The 14,126-nt window shown below is 39.4% G+C and overlaps 1 protein-coding gene across 2 annotated transcripts in view; it reads right to left on the bottom strand.

Moving 5' to 3' along the window:
- Positions 1-14,126, bottom strand: part of tgfbr3 (transforming growth factor, beta receptor III) — a 68,703-nt gene that overhangs the window by 38,300 nt on the left and 16,277 nt on the right. For both annotated transcript variants that reach the window (XM_005919799.3, XM_005919800.3), the window contains exon 3: positions 4,009-4,196. In XM_005919799.3, the coding sequence (XP_005919861.1) occupies positions 4,009-4,196 (188 nt within the window). The remainder of the gene's footprint in view (positions 1-4,008; positions 4,197-14,126) is intronic.

Raw genomic sequence — 14,126 nt, 5'->3', positions numbered from 1 at the left:
CTTCCTAAATGAGTGATTAGCATACTGTCAACCTCTGGTTGTTATTGTACAGTCAAAGCAATCCCTGCAAATGTCACGTTATCCAGACGAAGCACTTTGCACAGTCACTACTGAGGTGTTCTGTTGCACTTAATAGCTCGGCTTTAGTGTGAGATTGGCCAGAAGCCAAAGTGTGTATTGTGAGTCAGGTCCAGCTGTGCCTTTTCTTTCAATGAGTAGCAGTTCATACCTACTGGTTAATACCCATAAAGAATGGTTTCACTGGTACAGGCAGGAAACAATTCATTGCTTTCATGTCTTTACTGAAAACATAGACAAAGTGCACGCCATGACTTTTACACATGGGCGTGAAAGAGATGTGAAGCAGGCCTCACACACTGCAGCTGCAGCATGTCTGCGCGACTGTACACATGTGTGTATAAAAGTGTCTGAAACTGACCATGCAATCTCCCTTGTCCATATTAGCCCATGCACACCATGTGCAATAGCAGATTTATTCCACTACCTGGTCAAGCCTTAGCTGAGCAGACACTTATTAGGAGTCACCGGAGCACATTGTGTTCTCCAGAAGCTGAAGCTTCACAACAACACATTCAAAACATCCAAATACAGACTGTACTGCAGCCCAGTCACAACCTCGTCCCCTATCCGCTGAGGTGTGGAGAAGGTCTACAGTACCATGCATTGACCAGGCGCCTTCATGAAGACTTAGAAAAGAAGCAAAGGAGACACACTAAAGCATACTCAGGAAATGATCGATTAATTAGAGTGAAATAAATGTGCAATCCTTCAAATTCAATGACAAGAAATATATTCATACACCAAAACTGAACTCCAACTTTAAATTAGGCATTACTTGCTTTTCAGTCACCAGTCCCAGTTTCCTTAGTATCTTAACATAAAATAGAGTCTTATAATAGGACTACTACAGTCTTTTCACTGACAGTTAACATATCTGAATTACTGTACTGTCAATAAACAATGCTGCTGTATTTAGCCATAATTTTCTAAAATATGTTGGACAAAAACCGCAGATGCACAGAGGAGAAACTGATTACGCTGCAAGAGTGGTCTGAAGACTTCATGTGGGAGTTCTATTTTGCCACAAGACCAGGATGTTGTCTTGTGTTGGAAATCACAGTAACTGTTGGGAAGCCAAGCTGACTACAGCTATTTTCCTACATGCTCCACCTTTTAAGCCAAACAGTATTACTGCTGAAAACTCAAAAGAGTTCTTTTGAAGTTTATATGTCATTATATCAACTATATATCAACTTATAAGTTATAAGTGAGCTCAAGAATTTGCAGTAGAAACTGTCTTTTTTACAACTTTACTTGTTTTTTGAAAGAAGTAAAGGGTTTAGACGCTCTGTGGTCAAGGATTATTAATGAAGACCAATGAGGTCTTTTCTCCAACAGCCTTCTAAGAAAGAACATCCTTGCCCAAATGCAGACTAGGATGTTAAGATCCCCTTGTTTCACTTCCATTTTCTCACTGGATTATTGCCACCTCCGGTCACAAAAGATCAGGGGCAGATTGTGTCAATAAGACCATAGTCTGACGCATTGTTTGCCCTCCAACACGGTCCTGTTGAAGGCTGTCAGGAGCTGCTTGTATCTGAACAGGCCAATCTGTGCCCACGTCTCAGGTGGAAACAAAATCAAGGACCAGAGTGGGTAGAGGGTCTGGGTGTCCTTTAGGATATCTTATCTAATCATAAGCAGAAACCTCCAGTAACAGAGTGAGCTTCTGTAGGGCCACCTAATCTCAACCAGACCTGGCGTGACCTTCTGTAGCCAAGGCTGTAGGCAGGGGAACAGACAGCTGGATTTCTCCCTCCTCCGCGCTAGTCCTCACTTGACCATGGAGGTGATGGGTGATCGAAAGCTAGATAAAGTGATGTGTTTCACAGACTCTGGAACTAAGTCCTTTACTGTGCTATAAAGCTGTAGTTTTAAATACAGCAAATTAGAATAACATTTAACTTTTGTACACCACTTATAGAATAATCCAACTGTAGTTAAGCTAGTAGAAATTCAACACTGGTGATGTTTAGTGATGGACTTCTCACTGATCTTGAACTTAGAATAAATAAAGTCAGCTGAAAATAAGGATATATATCAAATGAGGATATATATCGAATAAGGAAACCAAAGGTGTGCTAAATTAGTTCTAGCAGACATTGCTGTTTGACTGTATTTATGAGTCATCATTTGGTCGATGACGACGTGCAGAAAGATCTCCTGAGAGCAAGTGACAACAAGATTTAAACAGTCAGTCTTGTGGGTTGCGAGCAACTTTCACAGCAGATAAAATATGGTTAGGATTGTTTGATTTTCCATACAAGTCTGTTCAAGCTTAAAACAGGAACGCTCTTTGTCATGTGAGTCTTAAATCCATACTAGGCATACTTTGACTTGCACTCTGTCTATTAAAACGCCAATCAGTTGGTCTGGGAATTACCTTAAGGTGAGGAATGTGCTAAGGCCAACAATCATAACTTTCAGCAGGTGAAGACAAAACCCAGCTCAGTTTGTTCTGTGTGAATACAATATCTATCTGCATGTAATCATAATCCACCCTGACACAGTAAATCGGGAAGTAGATGAAACAGAGCAAAGCCTTCAAACTTTGCAGGACACATCCAAAAAAATCTACTAAATGATTCCACAGAAATTCATAAATAAGAGCAGCTACAATTTGCATCGCACTTATGGTAATCCCCGGTATTTGGGGTTCAAATTATTACAATTACAGTGATCCAGTGTAGTTTCTGACTGTGAAGGCCACGTTCACGTATAATACTGAAGTCCATCATTTTTTCCATAAATACTGACTCGGTAACTTATCAACTGGATAATAATGTTTATCTTCAAGACTCGCAATGTAAACTCTGCTAGTCACTATAAAGGAACATAAATTCTTTCGACATTGCACCATTTTAGGTTTAATATTACATTACATTTTTCCTTAAAGGTGAGGCTTCACTTGTTTTAGTTCAGTTTAAGCTTTGTTATTGGCCGAGTCATTCCTTTCATCGTGTGTGTGTGTGACGTACACAGCTCTCGTCTCGTGAGTAGTTCACGACCAATGTGAAGTGTCCACCGACAGCGATGACTAAAACGTCTATAATAAGACATGAAGTGTCAAGATATGCATAAGTTTCCATTTCACAGCTATTTAAATGTTTCCCTCTCAGCCACCCAAATAACATTTCTTTATTTATGTGCTGATGAAGCATACCCACACACACACTGTGCTTCTGTACATTTGGCCTTGGCAACACTAATGCTTACATCAGCAACACAACTGCAATGACAAGTCTATACATGCTGCTTTTCACACTTCTCTAACAGAGGGGGATGAAGGTTTAAAACCTAGACACCGGTGTTTTGAAGGACGTGGGTCTGTGATTCATCTCCAAACTATTGCTGATGATTGGGACTCCAGCCACGAGATGTGCCGTTTAACACCCGAAGATAGGGAGCGGTTTTACAATTAACATCAAATACAGGAACACTATCGGTAGATGTGCTGACAGTTTAAATGAGTTTAAATGAGGCAAATGGTGGGAAAATACCAGGTGCTTAAATGACTTATCACTTTGTTAATTACTCACGCTAAAAAGGTGTTTCTTTGAAAGCTCACCTGATCGTAATGTCTGACACTGTTTTTGTTTTTTGTTTAATGAGTGGAATCAATAAAATACAAAAGGCGTTCACTTTTGCCAAGAAGTCTCCTTGAAGTAAAATGGAAAATAACTGCAGCCATTATCAGAACTGAGAAAACTAGGGCAGTGGAAATATCAACCACAGCAGGTCTTACAATCTTCATCCAGCTTATGGCAGGTCACTTCTAATTTGAAATTCTTGCTAAATTGAAAAGTTAATATAAATAAATCTATGAATATAGTTTCTCTGCCTACTAAATTTTGATCAACATTAAAGCATTTACAGGTTAACTTAAGACAATTTAAGTTTCAGGTTCTTTGACTAAGGATGACTCACTTTTACTGGAGAGTTGTCTGGTCCCTCATGAGCATGTCCTCTCAGGTTGATGATGTGGACCTCCTCAGGCAAGCTGGTGGTGCCCCTGCTTGCACACCCTGACAGGATAGTGAAGCTCTTCAGCATGGCTTGCACTGGGTGTCCCGTCCCCACTGGCAGCAACTCACATGGGCTGCGAAACAGCGGTCCTGCAGCAGAGAAACAACGATTCTTGCAATAAAAATAAATACTAAAGCATGTGTATGATTCAGAGCCTCATATATTGCTGTCAATTAAATCCAAGCAACATTCTTGAGGGCTTAAAAGGGAAACTAACCCACGAGTGACAAAAACTGCAGTCCCTCAAGTGGCCACTTGAGCAGGCCATACCCCATAGACTTGTATCTTAAAAAGCACAGCTTAACAGCAGAAAAATCCTATTTATAGCCTATTACAAAAGCATTTTACCTCTATATATTTAAATGTCTCCTTCATAACTGCACAGGAAGCTTTTTTAAAAAAATAATTCATTCACTTTAACTTACTAAAGTTAAATTTTTGTTTTTTAATCTTGACACAGGCAGCTGTAGTTGCCACCTTGTCCTCACAGAACAATATATTTCATCTGTTTATGCTGTCGGTGCCTCTTGGAGAATATCTGATAGGATAATCTGGCCAATAATACGTAAGTAGCCTGTGCTCCAGTTTTTTTGTTAGTAAAATGCTTCTATATTATTAGTCTGTTACTGAGCATTTATTGTCAGATATGTCTGTTTATTAGACCTTACTAACCTTTTTAGTGTGAGCGCATAACTTAGTACTCCAACCTCTCATCCACTGTAGTCCACAGGTGGTTTAGCTTGACTTTTTTTAATGCTAAAATTGGATTTTATGAGGTGAAACTTTTTAACAATCATCAAATGCTAAAAAAAACCAACAAAAAACCAAAACTACATGTCAGTAGAATGACTGGATACATTTGTTTTTCTGATTCCCCTACAGTCTAGGTTTTTCCTCTAAATGGTGCCATGTTATGCACTCTAACTGTATGTATGCTGAGTAACATGAAACACAAAAGCATCATCATCCCTAAATATAAATGCCCTAAAGTAACTTCACCGATTTCCTGCAATGGTTACATTTAACATTCAACAAGAACCAGGGTTTGCAGTCCACATCTTTTAGAGTCTGAGCAAAGGTCTACAGTAATGATTTAGTTCATACTTTACAACTTTGCATATGTCAGCAAGAAAAGAGCAATTTCCTGAACAATCAAAACATCTGGTGAACACTTGTGGTGTAACAAAACTGCATAAACTAATTGTTGTTAAGGTCAGTCAGTAGGTTTTACCGATCATGGAGACTATTTAAAAATCTGAAATCTTTCTATTCTTAAAATCGGAAGTCTTATTTACTGCGAACCATCCCTTGTAGTTGATATCATCCTAACCTGATGCCCACAGTGTGGTTTGAGCCAATGCTAACTGACATTGGATCAGATACAGATGTAGAGAAAGAACCGTTCATGCTCATGTTCACATAGTCGGCAATTTAAGGTTGCCAGTAAACCCAATCTGCATGTTTTCAGACTGTAGCAGAAAACCCATGCAGACACAGTGAAGCCATCCAAAGCCAACAAAGAAGGCCCCCAGCTGACTGGGCTCCTTACGGACTGCTAGAAGGTCGTGCATTTACTGACTGGCTGAAAGATTTAGGCCTTCTGTGGGATTCACAGAACATAGTCACCACCTTAGTCCATTTGCTTATTGCCCAAGTTGTTCCCACACATAGACTTTACCTGGGCTGGCCAAGTGTCTTTGGAGTCCTTTATTCTTTTAGTCTTTTCTTTTCTTTTGTTTTATCTGTCTGAGAGAACAACGCCATCCACGAACGGACAACTCTCTCACTTTTTATTTTAAAGTTCACCTGGTGGTAACCAGTACTGCTCTAGAGAACGCCTTGTCCCTTAAATTCCACTGCCTGCAGCTGATATCAGTAGTCCTTGTTCTGCTCTGGGGACTGACTTTGAGTTGGAGGGCCATTGTTACCAGGACTAAGTAAAGCTATGAGGCTGCAAAGAAGGACATGGACTACTGTCGCCAGCTGCAGTCCAAGAAAATGAATTTGAAGTTCAGTGACAGGACAAGAGACTCACTAGAGAAGCAGTGGATTTTAAGCACAGTTATTTGTTTGTTTGTTTCAAAAAACTACCAAATATAAAACTGTGTTTATTATTGTTTATCATCATTTACTTTTAGGGTACCTCCTTTTGTCCCAGTATACAAAATTAAAGACATTTATATAAGGATTTTTGTCTTGGTTTCCCCATCATTTTTAAAGCATGTCATACAACTGTCAACTCTCAGTAATTAAATGTTCACATTAATAAGTTTTTGGCAACGGGGGAACTGGATGTACACATATCTCTTTTACTTTCCAGTAGATGTTCGGAGTTCAGTCAGTCTGGCTATGCTTTCTCTTCTGCACAGTCAGCTATAATGAACATTTCTATCATCCATTAATGCTGCAATTCCTTGACCGGCACAATGGTTCGTTTAGATTCACATGACTGCACTTACCATTCACACTCTTGCATGATATGCAACTTCTATTCATAGGCCACAACCTTTGTGGTGGTTAACTAACCTAACCACAGCCTGACAATTTCCTATGCTGTAAATTTCCTTTACGTTTTAAGTGAGTATGACCCACTTAAAAACAATGAGGGTGCAGTTTGCAGATGCACAAACCTCAAGTGGGACTCGGGGTGGTACAAGAGAATTTGTTCCGAGTGAGGTAACAAACAGCACTTTTACATTAGAAGGTCAAGTACACTATGAGAAAGAGTTTGGCCAAGTATTTTTTTTTTCTTGGGGTCAGACCTCACAGGCTTGTGCCAGCCAAGGCCCGCTCACATTTCAAACACATCACACTAAACACGCAAAGGCTGCCAACGGCAATCAGATGGAACATTTGGAAATAATTAAAGTCTAAGTGAAAGACAGTTTGATAACAATGTTAAACTCTCCAACTGACTCCAAAAACACAGCGCCTCAGCGGTGGGGTACAGCTAGGGGGAAAGGGTTTGGGGTTTTTTTTGTTGCTCAGAACACATAGCTATTGTTTTCTCTTTCTGTGCCGCCAAATAAGCCTATGTTGGATCAGCATAAAGCCAGAGATCATGTATGGCATAGTTTCCCTCTCCTTGTTGTGAGGAAAACATCAGAGAATTTATTATTACCATGTTTTTCTCAAGAGATAAATCCCAAACTCTTCACAGACAGCCTCAGCCTGGACTTTATGCTGCTATGCTCCTGTTTCTCGTGAATTTACTACAAACCCAGAAAGATTATCTTTAACTCTTACTGAAAGGATACATATATTAAAATACGGTAAGGTCTTACTATAGCGATAAAACCACCAGACCTAATGGCAAAAACCTGTGGTGCATCAGTACGTCAACCCCCGCCTAACCCCCCTCGCTTTTCCTCCCAACGGGCCGAAGCCTATTCCCTCCCCAACCATGTCAGCACGCCTCACTCCCACAAACACGTCCGAGGGCACTTCAACTCACTTTTTCCCCTCACACATGGAGAATAACAAACAACTGCCAGACAAACAAAGAAAAACACACGTCTTTCTGGGAGACTGCCAAAAGATTACAACAGCTGCTGGCCAATGATGTGATTTTGTAATTGTTTAAAAATACAGCAGAACAGAGAGACTTATGGGAGAAAAGAGCAACACATGGATAGAAAAGTAGGACATTCACGGTGACATTGGTTTTGTTTTTGTACAAAAAGGCAAGATCAGCCAGTCGGTTGCAAATCTGTACGAAACCTAAGCAAAAAAATAACAAATAAAAGTCACCAGATCTGTGTGGAAATAGCCAGTGATATTTATTATTCCCAGAAGATGATGATGTCTCTGGCCAATTATCATAGGCAAAATGTTCTCATGACAAAGTATATCGACAACTAATGTTTTCAACAATGAAAAATACAGCAAATAGTCATGCTCCCAGGGGATGCATGGATGATCACACTAAGTTTCCACAGAAAATATTTAAATCTTAGAGGAAGACTGAGTCAAGTGAAAACCGAAACCCCCGGCTCCAAAATACATGTTGTTGGATAAATGGGCAAATGTTTTACAAAAAAAGTTAAGAAACAAGGGTGTCTGTTCACTAAAGTCTTGGTGTGTTTCATTAAAAAAAACGATCTATGCAGTGACAAGGCTTAGCTAAGATGTTATCATGTTATTGGTTCATTTTATTTCATATAAGGAAAGGTGTGACACCATGAGAGCAGCGGGTTACAGGATTCATCGTGCTTCCTGTGTTAGCGCAGTTCTGGTCAGAGTGACGAACTATAAAAAAAACAATTCGCTGTATAGTGTTGCAAAAACTAAAGATTCTCTGCAAAGCCAAAGTGTGAACAGCAAAGGACCAAACATGATCGCGCATAAACACGAGGAATTATACACTTCAGACAAAGCGAACTAGTAATAAAAGTATTTGTGAATCAAATACATTAAATGTGTGTTCGTCAGAGGATAAGCTCCACCCATTTTCCTGTCACCTCTCCCTTTTCACCACAACCTATTTTAGCCCTGAAAAATGTTCATAATTTGTCCCATGGGACAGTTTTCAGATAAAAACTGTGCATTAATATCGAATTAGCCTCTTCTTCTGTGCAACATCATGAGTCATTTCCAGGACACCGTCTAAAGATATCCATCATAACTTCTAAACTGTAACACCTCTTGTGGAACAAGTCCGATGTCTTTTAATGAATACGAACGAGTTTAGGTGACACTGATCTAACAGTGTCACACAAATAGAGAGTGCACTGTTTGATCAAACTGACACAAACCGTATCATGTATGTCATTACCATCAGCATACAACCACAGTTGACATCAAAAGTTATGCAGGAAATAAAACGAGCATCTGTTGGCCCCACCACAGCGTGGTGTCTGCTGTCACCTTTCCTGTCTGCCTTTCTCCCCCGCATCTGTCTCCCCTTCTCTCCATCCACCTTTCTTTTCCTTCAGTCTTTGGTGGCGGGCAGAATGTGTCCTGTCCAGCTGCTACTAGTGACTTTAGCTGGTCAGGCAAAACACCCACAGCACAGGAATGAGAGAAGCCGTTGTTCACTCTGTCTGAAAAGCAAGTCTACCAGACACTCTGCAGAATACATCCTTAACCCATCTCCAAAATTTTTAAACACTACAAAATCTCAGACATACTGCAAAAGGCAAAGCCCTCCATTATTCTGTAACTCAATCTCACTCCAGTCAGGCATATCAAATTGATCTTGCAAACTACATAAGAAGAAAAGAGCAGTAAATATTCACCTTGAATCCTGACAATTCTTTGTTGCAGTATCATTCAAAGTAGGGCTGGGCCATACTGTACCATTCACGGTAATACCGGTATAATATTGGGCAACGATAAGAAAATGAAATATGGGTAAAACGCGCATGCACAGTGCCTTTGTTTTCATACCCACATAGCGGAAAAAGCATGGCGGCGATGGAGAATGAGAAGGGCGAAAGCGTATCGTAGAATGAAACAGATGAACCAGAATTTGTTTGTAAAAATGCTGCAACTTCAGTGGTGTGGAACTGGTTTAGCTTTCATCTGTCAGATACACAACAAAGCACTATTTTTGGTAGAGCATGCTAGCGGGCCGTCGTTATTACCGTGTTTTTTGGAAAATACGGCACACTTAAAATCAATCCTTTGATTTTTCTGAAAATCGACAGTGCCCCTCATAATCCCATGTGCCTTATGTATGAACTCTGCTTGTGTTTACTGACCTCGAAACGATTTTATGTGCTACACGGCGCTCGAAAATCTCTCAAATGTTTTAGTACAACTTTGCTAAGCTATGAACCCGCACAGCCTGATGGATTGTCGGAGCATTACGGCTATCGTAGGCAGGAGCCTGGCGGAGTGATACGTACTGTGCTTCAACATAATATTACCGTATTGCGTGTGTATAACCTCTTTTTAAGTTTTGTGGATATTATACATGGTTATGCTGAGGATATGTCGGCCAGTTTCCACTGGAAATCCCTTTTTGTTAAACTGTCAGCAAGGAATTTGCATTTGCACTGTTAAATTTTTATATAACTTTAATGCACATAAAAAACAGCTGCTTGTTTAAGTGAATATACGTTGTTGGGGTTTTTTTGCACTAATAAAGTTGTGGAGTTGTAAAGTATTTTGCATCATATCAATTATATCGTCAGTTATATCGTTATCGCAAATTTTCAAATGTATATCGTGATAAATATTTTTGGTCATATCGCCCTGCTCTAATTCAAAGCAAAGTTTCACAGGCCTCTCTCTGAAAAAAAACACCTGCAATAAATGAAATTTAAGAACCAACAGCTACAAGGACAAGACAGCTAAATCTTCATTAACACCTCATCATCAGCCTAATCCTTCCCATGTCGGATCACAACCCAAATTCATTAAAAAACTATGATTTGAATTCAAATTTCTTTGCGTACAAAGTTACAAGATTAAGATATTTAAAACGTGTTTATTAAATTAGTTTAAATGGTTAATATCTTTCACCTTTGCACGCTTGTATTTTCTCACAAAGTGTTAACAGACGAACGATCTGAAACTGAAAGAGAAAAAAGAAACCATTTAGTCCACCTGCAGTCTGAACTACACACCTAACCACCCACTGACCTCCCAACACTGTGTTCTGCTCTGCGGTTCACTCATCTACAACACTGCATTAGCAGATAGTCCTCTGTTGTAACAGGGCTCAGGGGGAGGGTTTGACAGCTGGCATACCTAAAGCAAAAAAACAAGGGCTCAGGAATAGATCAGACTTTATTTAGACAATAGGGTTTATCTGCAGATGGATGTTTTGGGCTGCTGTTCAGAGTCCTGCTGATCAACACTGAAATCTATGGAGAGCCACAATTAAACTAAAGATTACTATTCATCAGAAACTTCTTCGCAGGCAGCTTACAAGCTTATTATAAAGTATTATGCATCAGCACCGGCAACTACTGCAAATGTCACAGCGTCGAAACCACATGTAATAGTATAAAAAGATTGTGGTTTCATTCTGAAAGTGAGAAGTTCTACACAGACAGAGACACATGGCAAATAACTTTCACCGCTACGTTTGTTCCCGTTTACTCTACGTGGGCACACACAGGAAGATGTTGTGACGTGGATTTGTTTGAAATACTTCGTTAAATACTATCTTGATGCTTCCCCTACGATTTACCACGACAGAGGCAGCGTTTATAAAAGATTGTGAACAGATAATTTAGTATCTGGCAATGTGATGCTGAACTATGTCACTGTAGCATATATTTGAGCAAACTGCATCTAAAATGTACCTTTTTCAAAATTTGTTGTTCTGGTTCTGGCCAGGAATAAAACAGGAAAATATAAATGGCAGAAAAAGAAGCTGAGCCTGGCAGAAACTGTCGAGAAACTTTTCTGTGTTTAAAGTAGAAACATTGTTTAAAGAGTTTATCTCGTGTCACGATGGCAGAAAGAGAGTAGTCAACAACACATTTAGAACAAGAAAAAGGTTTCTCCAAGTTAGACTTTTGGGGACGCCGTAGCTTCTGTGTAGGTCTCTTGCCTGTAAGTTCGCTGATGGACTTAAAGTATGTTTCGGCAGCAAACTACTCAGTTTCCCCTCCATCGCCACCTCAAAATGTACTTATTCATCTACAGGGCTCTAGAGTGCGACCAAATTTTTCAGCGGTGCGACTAAAAAAAAAAAAAAATTTGGTTGCACCTGTGCGACCAACTGTTTGGGTAGCAAAAAAAAAAAAAAAAAAAAAAAAAAATCTGTAACCTTCCCTGTGCCCCTATCGTGGACTAAACCAATCAGAGATAGTAAGGGGCGGGACCTCTCTGATTGGCCGTGGTCCAGTTGAAAGTGCAAGTGGGAGGTGAGTAGCTTGAATAAAGCGATATCAATTCATTAAATCCTGAATCGACTTTTAAATATAACTGTGTTTTGCCAGAAACGCCAGATTCTCAGATTAAAGCTCACAAAACCATTTCAACAACAACCAAACAGCAAATGAGAGCAGGTACACGGATTCCACACAAAGACGTAAACACAGAGGACCGACGCATCAGAATCAACTTTGTCTTTCTCGGCTTTCTCACCCGACGGCCCGTAGACGGACATGCTGTCGGAGCTTAGCGATTCTGATGCGTCCGGTCCGTGCTGTGTTTACGTCTTTTTGCGCTGATTCTGAGCTGCAGGTTTTGTCTCTCCAACCAAAATTCACCGAGCCAGCAGCAAAAGAAGCAGCAAACTGCGCTTCACATTTGATCAATGTCGTCATGAATTTTGCTTTTTTTGCTTCCACGACTATTAAAATCACACTTCATGCACAGCTAGCTCTCTCTCTATCTCTCTCCATACTTCAAGAACAGTTTCCCGTCTCCAATCTCTGTTTTCTGTATTATTCATTCGCTTATTACCCACCAGTCTACCGTTGTTTACAGCGCTGTCGGCTGCTGTCTTTTTCTTTTCTTTTCTTCACTTAAATGACCTCGGACAAGAAAGAATATTTTTTCTGTTGTTCAATACTGAAGAAATTTTAACTTTATATGCAGAACATTGTAGAATATTTTTAAGGTCATCTGCTATAAAAAGCCAGACCAGGAAAATCTGTCTGAGGCTAAGTTGAATCGAATCGGGACTTTGAAAACCGGAATCGAATGGATTATAGAAATCAGTGATGATACCCAGCCCTAGTGAGCAGCCTAGGCACGACAGAAGTGGATGTAGCTGTAATAGGAAAAGAACTATTGCTAACTTTTCTGTTAAGTTAAGGCCTGATCCTTCTGAAATTCATAGCCAGTGCTCTGACACGGTGTCATCAATCTTTGAATGCTGAAAAAGCACAGTGTATCCAGAAAAACACATTATATTATAGAAATTATTATAAAATTTGTGTGCGCCTAACTTTTGTGCCGGTGGCAAAAAGTTAGTCTAGAGCCCTGATCTATTAGTTTATCTGAATTATAATGGAAGTTAAGTGATCAGTGAGGCCTGCACTATAACAAAATAAGTCAATTTTAACACTGAAATATGCAAAGCAAGGCTCTGGAGTCCCAGACTAAAAACATGGAGCTGAAAATTAGCACAATATGGCGATCAGTATTTGCAGAGTTCACGACCAGGGCTTCCTGCAGAGTGACTGATTCTACGTGAGAAAAGCACATGAACATGAAAGAGTAGCACCAATGACTGACACGCACTTTAACCTGCTACCTTTTCTCCTTACCACCCCCTGGTTAAATGTTTATTTCTTCAGTTATGCCTTTTTGAGGATTAGTGTCAAATATACAGACACTGAGCCTAACAGAAACGTTGGATATAGCGTGACAAGACCATGTGCAGGACAAATTTATTTTCTGTAAAAAGATATTAATTATATTCTTTTATTTTTCTTCACTGTCTAAGCGTCACTGTGATAGTATTAGAGCTCAGATAGGAAGTGAGCATATAAATCCATATTAAGAAGGGAGAGACTGTGCAAATACTCACTTTTGATATATTTAAACAATGTGAGGTCCAAGCAGTGATGTCACTAGACACTTTTCACAGTCCTTGGCAGGCTACTTTTGGACCTCATTTGTTATACACTAATATCTCTTTCAGATATTTTGTTCCAATTCAGCAGATTATTTTTCCAGACTATTATGTGATAACGTATAAAAATCCTGCTCTTGTTTTTATATATTCCCTGACTACAAGCTTCCTCAAAAAAATATTTTAAGTAAAGAAAACCAGTCTCTATATAATTTGACATTGTGCAGAGTACTGGTTGCTTTGCAGTTCGAAAATCTGTCCTGTTGCTTTCAATTAATAGAACCAGCCTCATGCTTAAAATAACTACAAAAACACCAGGGCAATTGGAGTGGAATTGCAAGAATTTAGAAGAAATAATAAAATAAGATGGCCTGGAGGTAGAAACAATGTTGTAATTATGTTGTAATGCTCTAAATTTTTCTGTTTTTTTTTTACTATAAACAAATATAGTAGATGTGTGTATCACACATATCTTTGTTTATTCCAGTAATAAAATGCATAGAAACATAGGGTAAAAAATATATAAGTGCAGAAT

This window comes from Haplochromis burtoni, unplaced genomic scaffold (genome assembly GCF_018398535.1).
Source record: "Haplochromis burtoni strain Fernald_Lab_line unplaced genomic scaffold, NCSU_Asbu1 Contig_13, whole genome shotgun sequence".
Taxonomy (NCBI): Eukaryota; Metazoa; Chordata; class Actinopteri; order Cichliformes; family Cichlidae; genus Haplochromis; species Haplochromis burtoni.
Note: the sequence above shows the minus strand (reverse complement) of the source record. Positions and strands in the feature narration are given on the sequence as shown.